The following is a 22,427-nucleotide window of genomic DNA, read 5'->3' as shown; positions in this document are numbered from 1 at the left end:
CTGCTTCATACCCTTCATATATAAGAATGTAGAGCAGTAGAGAAACAAAAATTCAGTAAAATTGATTAAAGGAATTACTTTTTCAAGTGATAAAAGTTTGATAATACTTTTTTAACCTTTAAAATATCATGTAGGAAGAAGGATTTTCTTGGTCGTACTTGTAGGAAATATACGAAACACTCTACCCATCCTCATTTTTAATTGGTCAATTAAAAAAAAATTGTTACTAGCCAACTTTTCCTTTTTATGTTATTATTCAGAGAAATATATGGAACGTATAAAAAGTATTAACTATGCAACATTAACTCAGATTTTATAATCTTACTAATTTGTATTAACTATTAAGCATGTGTCCAATCATGTTCACATGTAGCAGTTTGCAAATGAGAAAAAAAAAATTTCTGGGTAATGTTTTCAGTTTAAAGAAAAACTTCATTAGATACATATCTATATGGTCAACAAGTTACATGCAACAAGCTTTTCACTTCAAAGAAAGCTTCTTTGGAAATTCCCAGAAGAAAACTTGGACGCCAAACCTTCAGCCATACCCTCAGCATCAAGTTTCACCTTCTGTCTCCCGGCAGTGAGGTCGTTCTCACGGTCCCATGGCTTCCACGGATGTTTCCCCACCCACTCGTCCTTTTCGGTTTTTTCTTTTGATGAAGACAACTTCGTCTTCTTCTTCAGACGGCTTGAAGAAGAAGTAGACTCTTCTTTGTGCTTCTCTACCAGAGACTTTGCTCTTTTCTCTTTGTTATACTTGTCCACAAGCTCAGCATCCATGCTTCTTTTCATATTTTCCCCTTCGTTTGATGCAAGCGCACTCGCCTTGTTGTATGCCTCCAAGTAACTGATAAGAACACCAGAAGAGAACAAAAATAAGAACAAAGCTATGAAACTTCATAATTCCTACAATCGCAAAACAGAGAGATCTAATTTCTGAGAGGGCCACTTAACCAAATACCTGAACCCTTAAAAATCAACTATCCTTCAACAATCTGCAGAGACAGCCCTATAAAATCCAGCCCTTACTAACGTTCTTTAACCAACTCACAACAGCTACAATCCGCTGCATTCAGTCCTAGGCTAGTTATAGTAGACCTCTATAGCTTAAGTATGAGCAGCTGAACTTCTTCAAATAGAACCAATGTGATTTTTGCTTTTATTACAAAACAACCTCGTGAAATGTCGTTAACAAATGCGAGCGAAAGGTTGACAAAATTGGCGTTAACTTACTTCATCTTTGCTCTTTCAGCTTTGTCCATAGGAGTATCTGTCCAAGCTGTAGTGTCTCCGCGTCCTTCTCTAGCATTTCTGCTAAATGTTGTTGATTGTTGCACGGCCACTCCAACCTGCAGAAGAACCCGAGATACATATAAATTTTTACCCTAACCAATAGTTAAAAACCTTTTTCTACCAATGTAATTGTCGATCTCTCACCTTTCTTTCAGGCGGAAGGGTGGTCATCCACTCATCTCTTTTAGGTATAGGTTTAACCTCAGTTGCTGCCAGCAGCTCTGCATCACCTTCCATTGATATGCCTGAAAGCCCAAGAAAAACAGCATTATATTTTCATCCCATAAAGGGAAAGAGATTAGGGAGCCTGCATAACACAGTGACTCATCATCACCTTGAGATCTTCTCCATTGTGCTGCTTCTTGCATTGAGCGTAATTCAGCCTGCAGAGCAAGAATACCGTGTCTTTGTAAGCCAGACCAACAGATTTATCCCAAAAGATTACATAGATCAATCAGGCAGAATTACAAACCTTAAATGCCTCTTGTTCCTCTTTAAGTTTAATCTTGTCATCCATTGCTTTTCTCTGTAGACATTATACATTAGAGATATAAAACAAAGGGCAATAAAAGAGCTGGTATTAAGGGAATATACATAAATAGATGGTGAATGCCCACATGATTCAGTAAGTCTCTGAGAGCATATTGAAAAATAACCAGACATTAGATGATTCATTATCTCACCTTTTCTGGATCTTGTAATTCCTTGAAAGCTTTATTCAGTAAAACGAAAGCTTCCTGGGCTTGGGGATGAGAACATTTGTCTGGGTGAACAAGAAGAGACAGCTTCCAGTACCTACAAACCATAATTGTCTATATCAAATTATGCAACTGACTGCGTAAAATTGTGTAAAATGATTGAGCGCAGTTATTTAGTGACTAATAACCATTTTTCTTGATTCCAAAAGTGTAACAGAATCCATACCTCTTCTTCATATTATCAGCAGCCATATTGTGATTTACTCCTAAGACATCGTATGGACTATCAGGTTCAGCTTCCATAATCCGGGTCACCTATAAGGAGTATAAGATGCTACTCTAACGAATTATCAATAAAATTTGAAAACAAAGAACTGTATCTATATTGCCAGAAGGAAAACTATGAACCTCTTCAAATCGCTCTGCCTCGTTAGATGATGCAACTTCTGCAACAACAGCTGGTGGAGCAGGTCCAATGAAATATTCTGAATCTTCTGCTAGCTCAGCTTCTCTGAGGTATATTAATAAATATTGATTAAACGGTTTAATAAACATAAAATAATAAAGAATGATAATCTTAGAGCTAATAATCATTTAAAAGTACCTAAGTTCAGCTTGAGCTTCTGTTAGCTTTGCTGCAGCAGCAAGTAACTCAGCGGATGGCATTGCAGGTCCAATCACCCTATAATCAAATTATAACACCATCATGTTTTATCCTCTAGAGTCTATACCCACTTTAAGATCTAATAGGATAACTAATTAATATGAAGCACACTAGAAAGAACCACAAAGAGAAAGCGTGAATCACCTTTTCTTTGGACCAGCAACATCATCATCAGCTGAATTCGATCCTAAATCGTTCTCATCTGCCAAAACCTTTTCAGTCTTCTTTAATGGGACAGAATCATCACAGTTTTTCTCAACTTCTTCTTCTCCGCCTTTTATAAGATGCCCCACCAAATCTAAAGAAGGAGAAGCACCTGGTGGTAATAAAAAGACTCTATCACCACGTTCCTTAAGCTTTAAAGAAAGAAACAGCTTCTTCAACCGCTTCTTCAAAGCGCTCTCGGAAATACCCTTTATATCAACCGCTTGCCCATCATCTATCATTTTCAAAAGCTACAAAAAAGAACATAAACTCGATATATCAAAAAAAAAACAAAGACATTGGAGGCATAGCACTAGCAATTATTCAGATTCACTATAAAATACTACTAAGATCTAGTTCGGGGAAAGACGTATCATTTTCACCAGCTACACAAAAAGGTCATGAAATTCGAAATCTTAGCACATACAGAGATATTGGACATAAACATTCAGGTTCACCACAAATCCTACTACTCATAAACCAAACCTATCTAGAGTAAAGAAGTATCACATTCATTACCTGTTTCAAATCACTGCCAACATTAGGAAACTCCAAAAGCATCTCTTTTACCACAGTTTCAGGCTCATCCTGTGAACTCTCTTCATCGGAGATGGGATCATCAGAACCAGACTGTGACTCAGAATCAGACTCATAATCACGCTTCTTGCTCCTCCTCTTCTTCTTCATATCTCTCCTCTTTCTCTCCCTCCTCTCCATCTTCTTCCTCTTCTTCTCCTTCTCTCTCTTCCTCCGCTTCTCTCTCTCATAACTTCCTCCGTCACTTTCCCGCCGCTCCCTTTGCTTCTTCCTCCGTTTTCTAGAAGACGAATCAGACTCGTAGGAGCTGTATGACGAGAAAGACGAAGACGACGATGCTGAAGATGGAGTATCGTCTTCCAAATCAGCATCTCTCTTCCTATGCTTACCCATTTTGTTTCGATCACCCTGAATTCAGATTTCAACCTATAAAGCCCCCAATCACAAAATTGAAACGAGAAAGTTAACTATTGACCTGTCTATTACCTTTCCTCTACTCCTCCGGCACCGTTGAGAACGAGAATTAACTTTTCCGGTGGAGTACTCCGTCCTAACCGGTATCTTTGTTCGTCATTTAGGTCTGCTTGTGGAAAGAAGAGATGAGCTAAGATCGGCGACACAAGAAACTGCGTCGTTTAAACGAAATTAACAATTAAACCCATTTATTTTGCATGTTATGGGCTATTTTTTAATGCTAAGCCCGTTTAGGCCCATAATAACATCCATATGAAGCGGTTTATAAATTACGATCGTTGTAATTTTGCGATACTAGAAATAATTTAGTTTAGGAGCTTAGAAGTCTGACTACAAAATAAATTATTATACTGGTCCAACTCAGGACTACAAAAAAAATTATTTATATTAATTAAATAACCTATAGAGGCTCCACTTATAAGCATGAAAACTACCTAGCGGATAAGTTCGCAATCCGCAAATGGGTTTATGAAGAAAAATCAAAAAAGTCCAAGTTGATTCAAAATCAAATGAGCTCCAGTATTCAAGGAAGAGTTACCAGCTACTAGTTATCAGAATGATAAGAATGTCTAAGGCCAAAACAATGTTTGTTCTCTCTCCAATAATGCAAAACATTCAATTGAGGATGATTTTCATTTCTAATTTTGGTTCCTCTAAATACATACGCAAAGCCGACTTTCCTTTTTCCATATAATCTGGGACATCATCCAAATCAAACAAGTCATCTATCATTATAATTTAACCATGTTAGAAACTTAAAACAGCCCATAAAATCAGAGTACTTAAACTTACAAGAATGGAAACTTACATTATATACGTCCAAGTTTCCTCGACCTTGTTTAGGAACATAAGAGTCTGCTCTTGCAAAACTCACAATTGGAGTCAAAGGAATCTTTTTCGATATTCTTCAAAGAGTTTATAAAGCTCAGTCTCGAGGTGATTTATCTTTGCTTATGAAGTAAATAGATCAAATTCATCATAACAACGGTTCATGATACAAACATGGGAATCCACCCAATGATTTAATCAACGAAAGCAAATACTCGAAGCTTCGATGGTCGATGAGCAATGATAGAAATGGAAAATGGAGGTTTTGTTGAATGAATCCATAATCAACACACAAATTAAACAACCTGAATCGACAAGTTATTTAGCCCGCAAATCACACAAGAGAAGTGAATCCACACTTGACTTGAAATGAAAAATCACAAAGACAATTCTTTGTAAAACAAACTTATTAAAGTGTATTGAGATAATTTCTAAAATGATGGAAGAATGTTATAAATGATGAATGTGAGCTTATATAGGTTCATCTACAACTACAAGGGTAATAAGCTAGTAAAATACAAGAAATCTCAATAATAAATGAAAAATGGCAGTTAGAAATTGAATGAGAGAATCAGTCAAATTAGGAAAGTTGTGATGCTTGAGTCTTGACAACTTGGGCTGGAAGTGATGTGATTTTGGGACGTCTAGGGTCATTTATGAGGCTTAGGAGAGTTTGCAAAATCTGAGGAAAATATGACCGTTGAGCATTAAAGGCACTCAGCTCCCAAAATGGCAACTTTGATATGCCTTGAGCTACTTCTTGGTGCTACTCATTGAATCACTTCTTTCTTTACTCGTGGGTCTTGACAAATATCTCCAAAATAGGCATGTTGTTAAGGAATTTCAAATCCTAGACCGTTCATATAGTTGGTTAGATCCATGGTTTGATTTCCTTCGTATTGCTCTGTATCGATTATATCGCTTCTTGTACAAGTTCATGTACTACATCTTTATAGTTTCTCTAATCTTAGTCAATGCACTACTAATAACAAATAAACCATCTTGCACAATAGTGATATAGGAACCCAGATGAGGGAACCCACATGGATAGATGGAAATAGGCAAATGGTTGATAACACTGCTCTGCCTATTTGTTGGATGATAGATGGAACGCAACGAAGAGATGGTGAATAGACAAATGGTTGAAAACACTGTTCTGTCTATTCGGTAGCAGTAGAAGATGAAGAGATAGATGGGTGGATTGAAGGACGCCACACAGATCTGTGAAATGATCTATGATAAGTCAAATCTCAGTCTTCAAGGAATCACACACAAGAAGAAGGAGAAAAGGGAGGTTACTTCTATCTCAGAAGAAAACCTAAGAAAACTCTCATTTTATTTCATAAAAACTTGAAAGGTTACAATGCTGAGAAGGGACCTTATATAACGATCCAGCAGCGGAGGACCTTCTAGGGTCGAAATTATTACAAATAAAAGGACTAAACTTGCAAAAATAACAGACTCAATTTTAGGACCTAGATAAAATAAAATACTCAATAAAGACCCAACGATCGATTCCTGCAAAACAAGAAAAGAACCATCATTTATTATTTGAATTCAAACACTTACCTTGGTCATAGCTCTCATGCACGCTCCAGCCCTTCATTGATTGCTTCGGAAATGATGAAAAGAACGGGTTCTTTAATACCTTGTAGAACTGGCAGAAATGATGCTTTCAGAGTCTTTTCTTTGGAATCTTCTAGCTCAATGAGAGTAATTAGACTTTCAATGGACTTGTTGAATTGTTCCCTTAAGGTCCTTACTCCCAACTTTGTCATAGGTTTGTGTACAATTGTTGGCAGAACGGGTTCTTCAGGAAATGGTAGAACGGGTTCTTCAGGAACTGGAAGAACGGGTTCTTCTGGAAGTTGAATACTGATGTCCTCCTCATTCCCTCCCTTTTGAGAAAGTTTCGTCTGCAGAACTATTTCATCTGCATGGAAAGGAGATAAATCAGCAACATTAAAGGTTGGAGAAATGTTCAACTCACCTAGTAGCTCAATCTTGTAGGTGTTGTCATTGATTTTCTTTAAGACCCGAAATGGTCCATATCCTCTTGGTGACAGCTTGGACTTTCTTTTCTTGGGAAATCTTTCTTTTCTCATGTGTAACCAGACCCAATCTCCAAGTTCAAACGTCAGCTCTTTGTGGTGCTTATCCGCATGCTCTTTGTTCTTTGCGCTTTTCTTCTCAAGATTCTCTTTAACTCTTTGGTGAAGTTTCTTCACAAAGTCAGCTTTGGTGAATCCTTCTGCACTAGAATAAACAGCTTGGGGTAGAGGTGTGATGTCTAATGGGGTTGGAGGATTAAAACCACAGACAACTTCAAATGGAGAGAATTTGGTACCAGAATGCTTAGCATGATTATAAGCAAATTCAATATAGGGTAAACAAGATAACCAGTTCCGGAGATTCTTACCCACCGTAGCTCTCAAAATAGTGGAGAGAGTATGATTAACTACCACAGTTTGTCCATCCGTTTGAGGATAACAAGTGGTGGAGAAGAGTAGCTTAGTTCCTAGCTTTTTTCACAAAGTCTTCCAAAAGTGGCTGAGAAATTTGGTATCTCGATATGAAACAATGGTCCTCGGGATTCCATGCAAACGCACCACTTCTTTGAAAAAGAGTTCAGCAGTTTGAGAAGCATCATTTGTCTTGTTACATGGAATGAAATGCGTCATTTTGGAGAACCGGTCCACCACAACAAAGATAGAATCTCGGTTGTTGATCTTAGGCACCCCTAAAACAAAATCAATAGAAATATATACCCATGGTAGGTTAGGGATAGGCAAAGGCATATATAAACCATAAGGATGTGACCTGGATTTTACTTTCAAGCATGTGATGCACTTTGCGCAGAACCTTTCCATATCTCTTTTCAAATGCGGCCAAAAGAAATGTTCCATCAGAACACCTAGAGTTTTGTCTCGCCTAAAATGTCCCATAAGTCCTCCTCCATGTGTTTCTCCTATCAACAGCTCTCTCATGGATCCTTGAGGAATGCACAGCCTTTTGTCTTTAAAGAGAAATCCATCATGTTGGTAGTATGACCCATAAGCCGCTTTGCTTGTTTCCTTAAAGGCTTCTTTGAAATCTGGATCCTCCGCATATAGACCTTTGATATGATCAAATCCCATGACTTTGCCCTCCATTGTAGTGATCAAAGCATGTCTCCTTGATATAACATCAACTACAATGTTCTCTTTGCCCTTCTTGTACTTAATCACATATGGAAATGTCTCCACAAATTCAAGCCACCTTGCATGTCTCTTCTTAAGTGTAGTTTGTCCTCTTAGGTGCTTGAGTGTCTCATGATCTGTATGAATAAAAAATTCTTTGGATAGCAAATAATGTTGCCAAGTTTCTAGAGATCTTACCAAAGCATAGAGCTCTTTATCATAGGTTGGATAATTAAGTGCAGCTCCACTGAGTTTCTCACTGAAGTATGCTAATGGTTTTCCTCTTTGAGTTAGAACAGCACCTATTCTTGTACCAGAAGCATCACATTCAATCTCAAACATTTTATCAAAGTTAGGAAGTACCAAAACGGGTGCATGTGTGAGGCTGTTTTTGAGCAGGTTGAATGCATCCTCTTGTGCTTGACCCATTTGAATTCCACATTCTTTTTAATCACTGATGTCAAGGGTGCAGCAATGATACTAAAATCCTTCACAAATCTCCTATAGAAGCTAGCCAGCCCATGGAAGCTCCTAACATGTCCAATGGTTGTTGGAGTTGGCCAGTCTTGTATAGCCTTGATCTTTTCCTCATCGACCTTTAGTCCCTGCGAACTCACAACAAATCCTAGAAACACAACTTGATCAGTGCAAAACGTGCATTTCTTAAGATTAGCATAGAGATGTTCAGCCTTAAGCTCTTTTATCACCATTTCAAGATGCTTTACGTGATCTGCAAGACTTGTGCTATAAATCAAGATATCATCAAAAGAAACAACCACAAACTTACAGATGTACTCCCTTAAGACCTGATTTATTAACCTCATGAAGGTGCTTGGGGCGTTGGTTAGTCCAAATGGCATAACTAACCACTCATATAGTCCTTGCTTTGTCTTGAAAGTCGTTTTCCATTCATCACCTTCTTTCATTCTCACCTGATGGTAACCACTCCTTAGATCAATTTTAGAAAAGACAGTAGCTCCATTAAGCTCATCTAGCATGTCATCAAGCCTTGGAATGGGATGTCTATATTTGACAGTGATGTTGTTGATTGCTCTGCAGTCTACACACATTCTCCAAGTTCTATCTTTCTTAGGTACTAGAAGAACAACCTTAGGCTTTCACGAATGTAGCCCTTTGACATTAGATCACGAACTTGCTTTTCCAGCTCTTTTGCTTCTTCAGGGTTTACTCGATAGGCTGGTCTATTAGGTAATGGTTCTCCCGGAACTAAATCAGTTTGATATTCGATTCCTCTTATAGGCGGTAGTCCATGTGGTATCTCCTCAGGGAAGACCTCTTTAAACCTTCCTAATAGTTCAAGCACTTCTGGTGGTAAGTCTTTCTCTTCTTGACCTGAAAACAAAACATCCTTAAAGATCATTAGTAGCACCTTGTCCTGTGAATTAATTGATTTCAAAGCAGTAGAAGGTGTTATGTAAAGATTGGTTTTGTTTGACTTAGCTCCCTTTGACATGGTATGTTGCATGTCATGCACTTCTTGAGGGGTGAGTGGAGCTAGAGTATGCTTCTTGTTATTGTGAAAGAAAGTGTAGTAGTTGGTTCAACCATTGTATAAAGTCTCCTTATCAAATTGCCATGTCCGTCCTAGAAAAAGGTGTCCAGCTTGCATAGGAACCACATCACACACAACTTGGTCTAAATATTTGCCTATGGTGAATGGTATGGTGACTTGCTCGGAGATCCTTAGTTCAGCCTCATCATTGAGCCACTTAAGTCGATATGGATGGGGATGCTTTGTCTTTTGGATACCTAGCTTATCAACCAAATACTTGCTGGCTACATTAGTACATGAACCACCATCAATGATTAAGCTACATAACTTGGAGTTTATGGAGCAGCGAGAGTGGAAGATATTTTCTCTTTGAATTGTTTCAGGATCAAAAAGAGTGCTAAGAGCCCTCCTTATGACTAGAAGCTCTCCCATCTCTGGATAGTCCACAATATCCTCCTCACATTCAACACGTTCTTCTTCCTCATCTTGTGCTTCATACTCTGCATTGGCTTTAAGGATCATTACTCGCTGGTTTGGCACTCCCTTGCATAGTGTCATTTTCCCTGACATTTAAAACAAGTAATATCACGAGCTCTTTGGTTAGTAGGCTTACCTTTCTCTGGTTTGGTTACTTTTGATGCCTTAGGTGCAACTCTTTTAAATCTCTGGTCCACATCAATAGATTTTCCCTTGTCTAAAGGTTTCTGAGGTGGCGGTGTCCATGGAATCTTACCACGGTTAGTAGAGGTTGTCTTCCTTTTGATGTGTTGTTCCGCTTGGACTGCTAGGTGCAACAACTCTACAAGATCATGATAGGTTTGTCTTTCCACCTTTCTAGAAATCCGATCATGAAGGCCATCTAGAAACTGCGCCATCAAGTTCTCCTCAGACTCTTCTACCTCCCATCTGTTTTTAAGAGATTCAAACTCTTCAAAGTATTCCTCAACAGATTTGCTTCCTTGTGAGAGCTTGCGGAAATTCTTTTGTAGCTCCCGGTGGTAATAAGCTGGGACATATCTCTTTCTTAGCTGAAACCTCATATCATCCCAAGTAGTGATTGGTATATGCCTATGCCTCCTCCTCTTAGACACATCTCTGTTCCACCAAGCTAAGGCATTATCGGTAAGTTGAGCAGCAGCTAGGGATACCTTTCTCTGTTCTGAATAGTTGTAGTAGCCAAAGATATGCTCCATACGTCTTTCCCAATTAGGGGTGTCAAAATGGATAGAAATCCATGGGTTTACCCTGTTTGTCTATTATTTTAACGGGTATGGGTTAAGTTTTTATACCCATATAAATAAATGGGTATTGATGGGTTCGTCCAATGGTTTGTGGGTTTAACGGGGTAAACCCATTAAGGTTATGGGTTACCCATGGGTTAATGAAAAAAACAAAAATAATATATATATAATATAATGACTTTGTATTTTGGTTATAAGGATTTTTGGCTTAAGTTATAGGATGCTTTTTCTATTTTAATATCTGATATTATTTTCTTAAGCTTGAAAACTTTGATTAGTTTTATAATTCTATTCTATATAATATGTTATGGATTTTATATTAATTATTTTATTTTATTTAATTTATATATGGGTAATCCATATAACTCATTTAGCTATTGGGTTTTATATTATTGGGTTTGGGTATATAAATTCAACCCATTATAATAAATGGGTCGGGTTGAACCCGCCCACAAAAGCTCGAACCCACGTGGGCATGGGTTGGGTTGGGTCGGGTTACCCATTTTGACACCCCTTTTCCCAATCAATGTAAGCTTCAGGATTAACCTTTCTAGCAAATGTTGGCGGATTAAGCTTAAGATCATAACATCCTTCTCTTATGTTGCCTTCATCTCGTCCTCTACCTTGTTGGTAGTGTATCCTTGGCCTGTGGTGTTGATTAAGATCTTGATATTCTTCCTCTGAATCAGACTGATCTCCATTATCAACCTCATGGTTTCCTCTTGGCGAGTTACGAACTGGTGCTCTTGGTGCAGGTGGGGGTTGTTCAATTCGTGTCATGCAATCACCAAACATTTGGAGTTGGGCTTAAATAGCTGTAAGCATCTCAGCCATGTTCACCTCTGCTCCTTGTTCTCCCATGGTTCAAAACGTTTCTGTAAAATAAGGAAAAAGAGATCAAGTGCACAGGAAGTTGAAAGGTCCAAAAATGGAAAACTGCCAAAAACTGACAGATCTAGGATTTTGGGAGGAGGGGGGGGGGGTTAGGCAATCAAATAAACAGATCTGAACGAAATTTTTTTAGGGTTTTCTTTTTAGAAGATGAACAATCAAAATAGAGCAAGACACACGAAAATAGCAGATCTAAAGGGGAGAAACGAAATGAAACAAAACGAACTGAAACAGACACAAACTGAAGCAAACAAAGGGAAATAAACTGAAACAAAAGGGATAGATAAAACCTGATTTGGAGCGTTTAGCTCTGATACCAGATGATATAGGAACCCAGATGAGGGAACCCACATGGATAGAGAGAAATAGGCAAATGGTTGATAACACTGTTCTGCCTATTTGTTGGATGATAGATGGAACGCAGCAAAGAGATGGTGAATAAACAAATGGTTGAAAACACTGTTCTGTCTATTCGGTAGCAGTGGAAGATGAAGAGATAGATGGGTGGATTGAAGGACGCCACACTGATCTGTGAAAGAATCTATGACAAGTCAAATCTTAGTCTTCAAGGAATCACACACAAGAAGAAGGAGAAAAGGGAGGTTGCTTCTATCTCAGAAGAAAACCTAAGAAACCTCTCATTTTATTTCATAAAAACTTGAAAGGTTACAATGCTGAGAAGGGACCTTATATAACGATCCAGCAGCGGGAGACCTTCTAGGGTCGAAATTATTACAAATAAAAGGACTAAACTTGCAAAAATAACAAACTCAATTTTAGGACCTAAATAAAATAAAAGACTCAATAAAGACCCAACGGTCGATTCCTGCAAAACAAGAAAAGAACCATCATTTATTATTTGAATTCAAACACTTACCTTGGTCATAGCTCTCATGCACGCTCCAGCCCTTCATTGATTACTTTGGAAATGATGAAAAGAACGGGTTCTTTAATACCTTGTAGAACTGGCAGAAATGATGCTTTCGGAGTCTTCTCTTTGGAATCTTCTAGCTCAATGAGAGTAATTAGACTTTCAATGGACTTGTTGAATTGTTCCCTTAAGGTCCTTGCTCCCAACCTTGTCATAGGTTTATGTACCATTGTTGGCAAAACGGGTTCTTCAGGAAATGGTAGAACAGGTTCTTCAGGAATTGGAAGAATGGGTTCTTCTGGAAGTTGAATACTGATGTCCTCATCAAATAGGATTTAGGATGCGTGCATAGCATCTCACATGGAAAAACTCTCATTTACAAATCAAATCATTATCTAAATTAAGTGTATCCTTTAACGTCTTTCAATGTTCCATTAGTTGTAGCATTATCCAGAGTCAAACTAAACATCTTTTTCTATCCTCCACTCTTTTAAACATTAACGAATCTTGCAAGCTAAAGCATCAACATTTTGCATCTGTTTAATACCAAAATTCTGTCCATTTTGCATCAACATAGTGTGCAGTCACAACTATATATCCATCACCATAAACAATAGTCCAACAATCAGAAGTTAAACATATAATACTAGGAATTTTTCCCAGCCAGACCTTAATCTCAGTTTTTTCTTTTCCCAAGTTTTGATCACATCAGCTGTAGTCGTGTTTCTATTATAACAATTGTAATCCGGGTTTAAATAACTAAGATAATCCATAAGCTCCTCGTATTCAACCACAAGAAAAGGAAGATTATGTCGTATAACCACCCTACTAAACTTCTACCCTAGCAACTTTATCATCAAACTTCACCCTCATTCTTTTTACATCCACATCTAGTAAGCATTCATCGTAATGTCGTTTCAAATTAGATGTTCTACTAGTAGGCTTCCACAACTAACTCTTTGGATATTTCTTACAATATGCCCTTTCTTTACCATCATCAGTTTTTTCTGTTACAAAGTAATTCCACATTAATTATTTCTTATGTCTTTTTGCATGATGAGAAAAACTTACTAGTATTTTAGATTGTGATGCGCTTGATGATGATGATTTTCCATCAACAACACTAGGAGGTTCTTCTTCATCATTCGATTCATTCATCACTTGTTCTGCAAACCACAACACAAAACCAATGAGACGTTTCTAACACAACTAACATTCACTCAAAGCCCCACGCAATTCATATAGATAAACCCCAGATGCATAAATATGATCATTTCAATTTAATCAACAGTTCCAGGTGCATAAATATGAACATAGTCTTGTTAATCAACAGCCAAACCGAGTATTTATTCAATTGCGTTAGCCAATATACAACTATTGAAGCCAATGTATTAGTGGATGAACATGTGAACATGTGATCCAAAATTAAACACATAGAACACACAAATGATCAACTGTAAAAAATCTAAGCTAGAATAGAGAAAAAAAATAGAAAAACCCACAACTTAAATCGATCTAGCAACCTTATTACAGTTGACTTTAATCGATTTCAAACGTTCGACCAAAGTTGCCAATACCACAGATGAATACAACAAGCGATCTAACAAACCCAACATAAGAACCCTAAAAGACATAAGCAAAAATTTAGGGAAACCCACACCATAAATCGATCTGAGAACGTTATTCATACCCATGTATTCAGAAATTTGAGGGAGATCGAAGAAGAAGGGGCCAGTGAGAAGCTTGAGTCGGTCGAAGTAGAAGAAGAAGAAGTTTAAGTCGGGAAGTGGGAGAGAGAGCTTGGTTTTAGTCAACTCATCAACCATTTTATCCCAATCTATTTCAACCCAATCCATTAAACCCATAAACAGATTTGATCCATTAACTCATTAAAACTCAAATTATCAACTCAATAAGTTTTTTGATTGGTTTGGTTTGAGTTGATCCATAAATTTGGATCTATTTTGACACCCCTAACCGCATTAAATATTTGTTTGTATATAAAATATAGGGCCCTTGAGAATATGAAGGATAGAGATACCGATTTCATACTTCTTGACCTCTTGATCCATCTTATACGCTATTGTATACATTCTTGCTACCATATTTTTACTATCTAAATATGTATTCTCTATATAATTATGATTATTAGATTACTTTTCATCTCGTTCATAGATTTATATTCAAGTATTGGATCCGACATCCACATAATTGAATAGTTTAAATCGACGCGACGCCACACATATTTTGATCTAAGAACCACTTTCAAAAAGATATTCACTCGTGTGAAAGGGCAATCTCACTTGATTTCTAGATTATGGAATCCATGCAATACTTTGTCAATTGCATGAAGATATGAATTCAACGGAGTCCGCAAAAGTAACTACACGTTTTTGATTCATAATTTTTTTATTTTTACATTAACACAAACGAGCCTTCTATATATAATATATGGTGTGATCTATATAAAAATAAAATATTCAAATTAAATAAAAATCAATTGACATAATGAAAGGAGCGAAATTGTTGATGATCAAAACCAATTGTCGACATTGTTGGAGATTCATATCTTCAAGGCTTTAAGAATGCATAAGTGCATCTTTTAGACTAAAGCGGAGGGTCAAGAAATTTAGCCCAAATATTTATATTTAATGATGGGATACTTTTTTTGTTTTGACCTAAAAATATGTATCTCAAAAATGAAGTATTTCAACCCCTGTTTTAAAAATCAGGCGCCTAGCCGATTACGCGTCCGCCTAAGTGCTGATCGGAGCATACCCATGGCGATTTTGACCAAATCAGTCATCTTAGTCAGTACTCGACTTATTACCCAATTTTTTAATTTTAAAAAACTGTAATGTGCTACAAACGGGCCATAAATATATGAAGCCCAGTTTTAAAGTCACTAAATTTAAACTTAACTACTATTAAAAATTGGATACTGATTATTCATTTATGTATACTTATCTATTAGTGATACTTATCTAGTAGTGATAATTATCTATTAGTGATACTTATCTATTAGTGATAGTTATCTCCTAATCTTTTATTTCTTCCTTAAGTAATTACTACCTATATATATGTGATAGTTTGGCTCATTGAAAGGTGAAATAGAACAACAAAAAAAACAGCAATAAAGCTCACACTCTCGTTTACTCTCTTTATTACCTCTCGTCTCTCTCTTCTCTTTACTATTATTATAATAGTTTTTCAACACGTTATCAATATAAACGACTCCCAATTCGTCGTCAATTCGAGATAACATTTAAATTATGTTAATTTTAATTTAAGTTTATATGCATATATTATTATATGTATTACTATAGAGTAAGACGTTATATTTTATATGTGATCATAATAGTAGGCTCTGCCTCCTTGATCTATCTATATTAATCATAATGGTAGGCTTTGCCTCCTCGATTATTTAGATCTATAATCTTGATCATAATAGTAGGCTCTGTGTCCTTGATCATATATTTAGATCTATATATTTGGATTAAATGGTAAGCTTTGTCTCCTGGATCTCATAAAAGGTTAATGCCTTTTTCTACAATCAAATAGAAGGTTATGCTTCTTAAAAATGATTGTTTTATATTATGAATCTATTATAGATTATAATATTTTATATTTAACAAATTATATTGTTATTTCTATAAGTATCATGTCAAACATGGCAAAGCTTGAGATCGCTGCCCTTGAAGTCTGTGGAAATAATTATATGACATGGGCATTAGATGCAAAAATGTATCTAAAAGAAAATGGGCTTCTTAAAACCTTTGATTCATCTGAAAATGGGTTAGAAGAGGAAAAAGCAAAAACCATGACGTTTTTGCGTCACCATCTCCACGATAGTTTAAAAATGAATACATCACGAGAGAAAATCCCGTAGATCTTTGGATCTCTCTCAAAGATAGGTTTGATCACCAAAAATATGTGATCCTACCAAAAGCCAAACATGAATGGCTAAATCTGCGGTTTCAGGATTACAAAACTGTAGGTGAATATAATTCCGCTATGTTCGGAATCACTTCTAGGATGATTCTCTGCGGAGAGAATGTTTCTGATTATGATATGATCGAGAAAACATTTCAAACTTTTCATCCTTCAAATGTAATCCTGCACCAACAATATCGAGAAAGAAGATATACTCGATATTCTGAATTAATGCAAGTTCTTCTTGTTGTTGAACACAATAATGAACTCGTGATGATGAATCATCAAACTCGTCCAACTGGATCAGCTCCACTTTCAGAAGTGAATGTTGCTACATCCAGCTACAACAATTAGCAAGGACGAGGATGTGGACGCGGTCGAGGCCGTGGTCGCAGTCATGGAGGAAATCGTGGAGGAGGTCGTCGACGAGGAAAGGGAAGGGGTTTCTCTCCTAATAACTTCAACGCAAGAAAACCCAACAAAAATCTACAAATAAATGATGTTGGTCGCGTTTTGAAGAAACAAGATGAGAGTACTTGTCACAGATGCGGCATGAAAGGACATTGGTTCCAAACCTGTCGTATACCAAAACATTTGGCTGATCTGTATCAAGCATCTCAAAAGACAAAAGAAAGGGATGTGGAGACCAACCTCATCTCTGATGAAGCTGGACCATCCTTCCATAGCCTGAATGATGAAACCCATCTAGATATCGCAGATTTTCTCGTTGATCATGAAAACGGGAAATCATGCGAATAAAAGCAATGACATGATATGCTTGTAATATTTTTATATGTACTTTATGTTTTTCATAAAAGTCTTTTTGAATAATGGTTTTCTTATAATATATATAACAAACCTTTGTAAGATTTTGTGTTATTTTATTAATGCATATTTTTATAAATGCTTTATCTCAGAAAATGTCAAATTTTGAGATTGAGGATGGAGATATGTGTCTAGCAGACAGTGCTACAACCCACTCAATACTTAAAGATAAAAAATATTTCTCCTCTCGCAAAATAAAAGACTCTGCCGGAAGCGTGAGCACTATATGTGGAAATGCAAAGATCATTATGGGCTTTGGGAAAGCCAATTTCTCAATTCCAAGGGGAACAAAATTTGAAATTCATGCATTATATTCCCCTAAGTCTCATAGAAACTTGATAAGTTTCAGAGATATCCGAAGAAATGGATATCATATAGAGACTCTGAATAAAAATGGCATTGAATATCTTTGCATCACATATGAGAGGAAACACATATTAGAAGAATTGCCAATGTTATCCTCTGGATTATATTGCACAAAAATAAATATGATTACATCTTATGTTACAGTAAACTCTAAGCTTACTAGTACATTTAAGATTTGACATGAAAGACTTGGACATCCTGGTTCAATCATGATGTGAAAAATTGCGCAAAATTCAAATGGTCATCCATTGAAAAACCAAAAGATTTTTCAATCTGGTGAGTTTTCATGTAAAGCATCTTCTCAAGAAAAACTCATAATTCGGCCATCGCCAACCAAAGTTGGGAATGAATCACCAATGTTCTTTGAGAGAATACATGGTGATATATGTGGACCTATCCACCCTTCATGTGGGCCATTTCGTTACTTCATGGTAATGATTGACGCATCTAGTAGATGGTCACATGTGTATCTATTGACAACACGAAATACGGCCTTCGCAAAATTCATTGCCCAAATAATCAGGTTGAAAGCTCAATTCCCTGATAATGCCATAAAGAAAGTCAGACTTGATAACGCTGGTGAATTCACTTCACAATAGGAATCGATGTTGAGCATCCGGTTCCTCATACTCATACACAAAATTGCATGGCTGAATCTTTGATTAAACAGCTGCAACTCATTGCTAGACCGTTAATATTGAGATTAAAGCTCCCAATTTCTGTATGGGGTCATGCTATACTGCATGTTGCAGCATTGGTCCAAATACGACCAAGCGCATATAATAAACATTCCCCTTTACAACTAATATCTGGTGAAAAGCCAAATGTATCACATCTCCGTATTTTAGGTTGTGCGGTTTATGTTCCTATTGCCCCACCGCAAAGAACAAAAATGGGACCTCAATGGAGATTGGGTATATACATCGGTTATGCATCACCGAGTATAATTCGGTATCTTGAACCGCAAACTGGTAATATGTTTACAGCACGTTTTGCTGATTGCCATTTTAATGAAGATGAATTTCCAGCTTTAGGGAGAGGAATGATATGATCATGAAACCATCTAAGAAGATCCTTCAGTCTTGTTCAACACGAACGAATTCAAAGATAAATTCGTCCAGCCAAACGACTATTTAGGATACATTCTTACCTCATTTAGAGCATATCTCGTAGTGGAATCAGTCCAATCAGAGTTCATATGAAGGAGTTGTTCACTTTACAAATCAGGTGAACTCATGGTTATGCGATTTGGACTTACGAGCATTCAACGGAGGATTCCGACCAGGTCAGAAGGATTCAAGGTATGAACCAAATTGTTCTGGAATCTTGATACATTACATAACCACGGAGAATTGGAACCAGCTTAATATCAGTTCATATGTGAAAGATATGGATTTTTTAAGTCAGTGGATCTATCCCAATTCCAGTTTCACGTATGAGCCAAAGATCGTGTTACACAAACCAACTCAGCAACAATTTCGACACGAAATCAGTTGGAGGAAGTTAATGGATCTCTTATGATTCCAAAAAGCCAAAGAACACAAGATTTTTCCAACAAACTACAAGGTTAGGCCCCATTTGCCAAAAGAGGTCAATCTAATTCTTCACATGAAGAGTTTTAGGTCCAATTGGTTTAGGTGCTTCCAGAATTATGTTTGGCAGCCAGGAGTTGTTTCTACTAAGCCCAAGGGGAAGAAATCATACAGTCCATGTTGTTTCTCATCAGCAAGTTGGATCAAAGAGTTAAATAGAGAGATGATCAAGGAAACACATAATGGGTCAATTCAAGAGCTTATGGCCAAAGAAAGCATGAGAAAATCTTTTGGGGATGTTGTCTACCAAGTCCAGTCCACTTTGAACCTAATACAAGCCCAAGAAAGCCCAAAATAATCACTTTATTTTGTGGTCTAAGAAGAATGACGAAAATAAGAGATACATGCACCAAAAGTCACTTTGGAGGAAGGAAATATGCATCAAGAGTTTGGTCTTCATTCAACTTAGTATCTTTAATGTTTTTAGGTTTAATACTTGGCTTTGTGACCAAGTTTTCTATCCCTATATAAACACATGTAATCTCATTTGAGAAAATCATTCAGTCAAGAAATCTTTTATCTTTTATTTGAGAGTGGTAAACTCCTTTGTTCCTTTTGGAACTTGTTCTTTCTCCTTGGTGGGTTACATCAAAGAGTTCTCCTTGGTGGGTTACATCAAAGATTTTCGGTATATCAAGTGATTCTGCCGCACTGACGTTGCCATTCACTAGCTGAGGATTGAAGAGTCGTTATAAGAGAGTCTAAGGCACAAGGATTTTTGGGATTCGTCTCACGCTTTGTCATCTGTCTCCGCGAAGCTTCTATCTAAAGTTCCACCACCTTGCTTTGTTTGGTTTGTTTTAAGAGAGTTTGGGGCATAATGATTTTCGAGTTTATCTCCCGCCTTATCATCCAGCTTCGCGAGCCATCGAAGTTCTAGGATTATCAGTCTACCTACCTTAGAGCATCGATTCCTTGGGAGAATCACATCAAGTGGTATCAGAGCATCAAGAATCACATCAAGTGGTATCAGAGCATCAAGAATCACATCAAGGAATTAAACAAATTCCGAAAGATATTACATGGTCTACACCATCTTTGATACATCTTGACCATCGACAAATCAACGTGAGCTGGAAGTTCAGAAAATTGTACATTTACAAAATTTGGCAAATCAATTACCTGATGCGTTCATAGATACAAAAAGGGTGACAAAATCATATATCCCTGCTGCAAATGCACCATCAAGAGTTGAAATTCCTAGAGAGGAATTCGATGGAGGTTAAGCCAATGAACCTAAGGTTCAACTAAAATGGGGAGGCCAATCGGCTCTAAAAATAAAAATCCCCGAAAGAAAAAGAAAATGGGAGATGAAAATGAAAAGGTTCAGGAAGAACCAAATAAAGAGAAAAGTCCTCGGGACGATACAGAAAAATATGAGATTTCTATAAACTATACCCAAGATAAAATTTTATGGGATAGAGATGAAATTAATGTTGATAATGGAATATTCACTTTTTCTATATCTAAATAGTTCGATCATGAAAAAGATGATTCAGATCCAAGGTCAGTATCAAAATGCCAACATAGGCCTGATTGGGAGAAATGAAAAAATGCTATGCAAATTGAGTTGCTCTCCCTCAATAAAAGAAATGTCTTTGGACATCTTGTCAATACATCTAAAGAAGTAAAGCCTATTGGATGCAAGTGGGTTTTCATGCGAAAAAGAAATGAGAAAGATGAAATCACACGATATAAAGCCCGACTTGTTGCGCAAGGTTTTTCTCAAAGACCTGGAGTTGATTATGAGGAAACATACTCTCTGGTCATGGATGCAATTACATTCAAGTAATTAATGAGCCTAACGACTTCTAATAATTTAGAAATGTACCTTATGGATCATTGGATAATGATATATATATATGAAAATCCCAGAAGGATTTAAAACTCCTGAGGCATTAGGCTCAAAGTCTAATGAAATTTGTGCGATCAAATTACAGTGATCACTTTACGGATTAAAACAATCCGGACGCATGTGGTATAATCGCTTAAGCGAATACCTATTGAAGAAAGGGTGCGTTTTTATAAAGAAATCTCCATCGGGATTTGTGATCATTGTTGTATACGTTGATGATCTAAATGTAATTGGAACTCGAAAGGAGATTGATGATGCAAGAACTCATATGAAAGAAAAGTTTGAAATGAAAGATCTTGGAAAGACAAAATTTTGTCTCGGGCTCCAAATAAAGCATCTCCAAGATGGAATATTTGTGCATCAATCAAATTATACGAAAAGAATCCTCAAGCGCTTTTATATGGATAAAGCGAATCCTTTGAGTACTCCAATGGTTAATAGATCTATGAATGTTGATAATGATCCATTCAAACCTTGTGAAGATAACGAAGAAATACATGGTCCCGAAGTACCATATATGAGTGTTATCGGTGGACTCATGTATCTTGCAAATTGCACAAGACCGGATATTGCATTCGCTACTAATCTACTTGCAAGATACAACTCATCGCCTACCCGTAGGCATTGGAATGGGATAAAACATATATTTCGTTATCTTCAAGGTACAATTGACATGGGATTATTGTATCGTAGAAACTCTACATTTGGTCTAGTTGGTTTTGCAGATGCAGAATATTTATCAGATCCACATAAATCTCGGTCTCAAACTGGATACGTTTTCACAATTGGAGGAACAACAATCTCTTGGCGTTCACAAAAACAGACATTGGTCGCCACTTCCTCAAATTATGCAGAAATAATGCATGAAGCATCCAAAGAATGTGTATGGCTCATATCATGACTAACCACATACAAAAATCGAGTGGAACAGTCATTAATAAAGAACCAACAACATTATTCGAAGACAATGCTGCATGCGTCGCCCAAATCAAAGAAAGTTTTATCAAGAGCGACATAACTAAGCATATACTTCCAAGATTTTTCTCCTACACTCAAAAGCTCGAGAAAAAGAAAAAAGTTGAAGTCCAACATATCTGCTCAAGCAATAACGCAGTAGACCTATTTACAAAGGCACTTCCTACTTCAACATTCAGAAAGCATATTCATAGTATTGGAATGCGTCATCTACGAGGTTTATAAAGAAAAGATTAACATAATCTTTTCCAGGGAGGATTATATTACTATACTCTTTTTTTCTTATTACAATTTTTATTTTAATGGGTTTTTTTATAATAAGATTTTTAACGAAGCAGTACGTAATCATGGATAATTAAGGGAAGCGTTAAAAACTGAATAATGATTATCTATTTATCTATACTTATCTATTAGTGATATTTATCTAGTAGTGATATTTATCTATTGGTGATAATTATCTCCTAATCTTTTACTTCTTCCTTAAG

At 36.7% G+C, this 22,427-nt stretch overlaps 2 protein-coding genes and 1 pseudogene across 3 annotated transcripts; 1 reads left to right on the top strand and 2 right to left on the bottom strand.

Annotated features, from left to right (window-relative positions):
- Positions 1-311: 311 nt before the first annotated feature.
- Positions 312-4,046, bottom strand: LOC104773321 (uncharacterized). 2 transcript variants are annotated; one of them, XM_010497900.3, is made up of 12 exons: positions 3,886-4,046; positions 3,382-3,807; positions 2,803-3,113; positions 2,599-2,676; positions 2,403-2,505; positions 2,221-2,309; positions 1,980-2,091; positions 1,769-1,822; positions 1,631-1,679; positions 1,441-1,541; positions 1,237-1,352; positions 312-850 (listed from the first exon to the last, which is right to left on the bottom strand). In XM_010497900.3, the coding sequence occupies exons 2-12, from the start codon at positions 3,790-3,792 to the stop codon at positions 487-489; spliced, it is 1,788 nt and encodes a 595-aa protein (XP_010496202.1). In that variant the 5' UTR covers positions 3,793-3,807; positions 3,886-4,046; the 3' UTR covers positions 312-486. The 2 variants fall into 2 exon arrangements, with proteins under 2 accessions (XP_010496202.1, XP_010496203.1); XM_010497901.3 differs by having other exon boundaries at positions 3,382-3,825; positions 3,886-4,036.
- A 2,238-nt stretch (positions 4,047-6,284) lies between these two features.
- Positions 6,285-10,586, bottom strand: LOC147925476 (uncharacterized). Its single transcript, XM_087492636.1, has 7 exons — positions 10,007-10,586; positions 9,447-9,956; positions 8,990-9,233; positions 8,748-8,903; positions 8,336-8,624; positions 7,470-8,213; positions 6,285-7,055 (listed from the first exon to the last, which is right to left on the bottom strand). The coding sequence occupies exons 1-7, from the start codon at positions 10,584-10,586 to the stop codon at positions 6,285-6,287; spliced, it is 3,294 nt and encodes a 1,097-aa protein (XP_087348762.1).
- Positions 10,587-21,367: 10,781 nt separating this feature from the next.
- Positions 21,368-21,868, top strand: LOC147925475 (secreted RxLR effector protein 161 pseudogene; annotated as a pseudogene).
- Positions 21,869-22,427: the final 559 nt, after the last annotated feature.

Source organism: Camelina sativa, chromosome 16 (assembly GCF_030686135.1).
Source record: "Camelina sativa cultivar CO46 ecotype springtype chromosome 16, ASM3068613v1".
In the NCBI taxonomy this organism is placed as follows: domain Eukaryota; kingdom Viridiplantae; phylum Streptophyta; class Magnoliopsida; order Brassicales; family Brassicaceae; genus Camelina; species Camelina sativa.
Note: the sequence above shows the minus strand (reverse complement) of the source record. Positions and strands in the feature narration are given on the sequence as shown.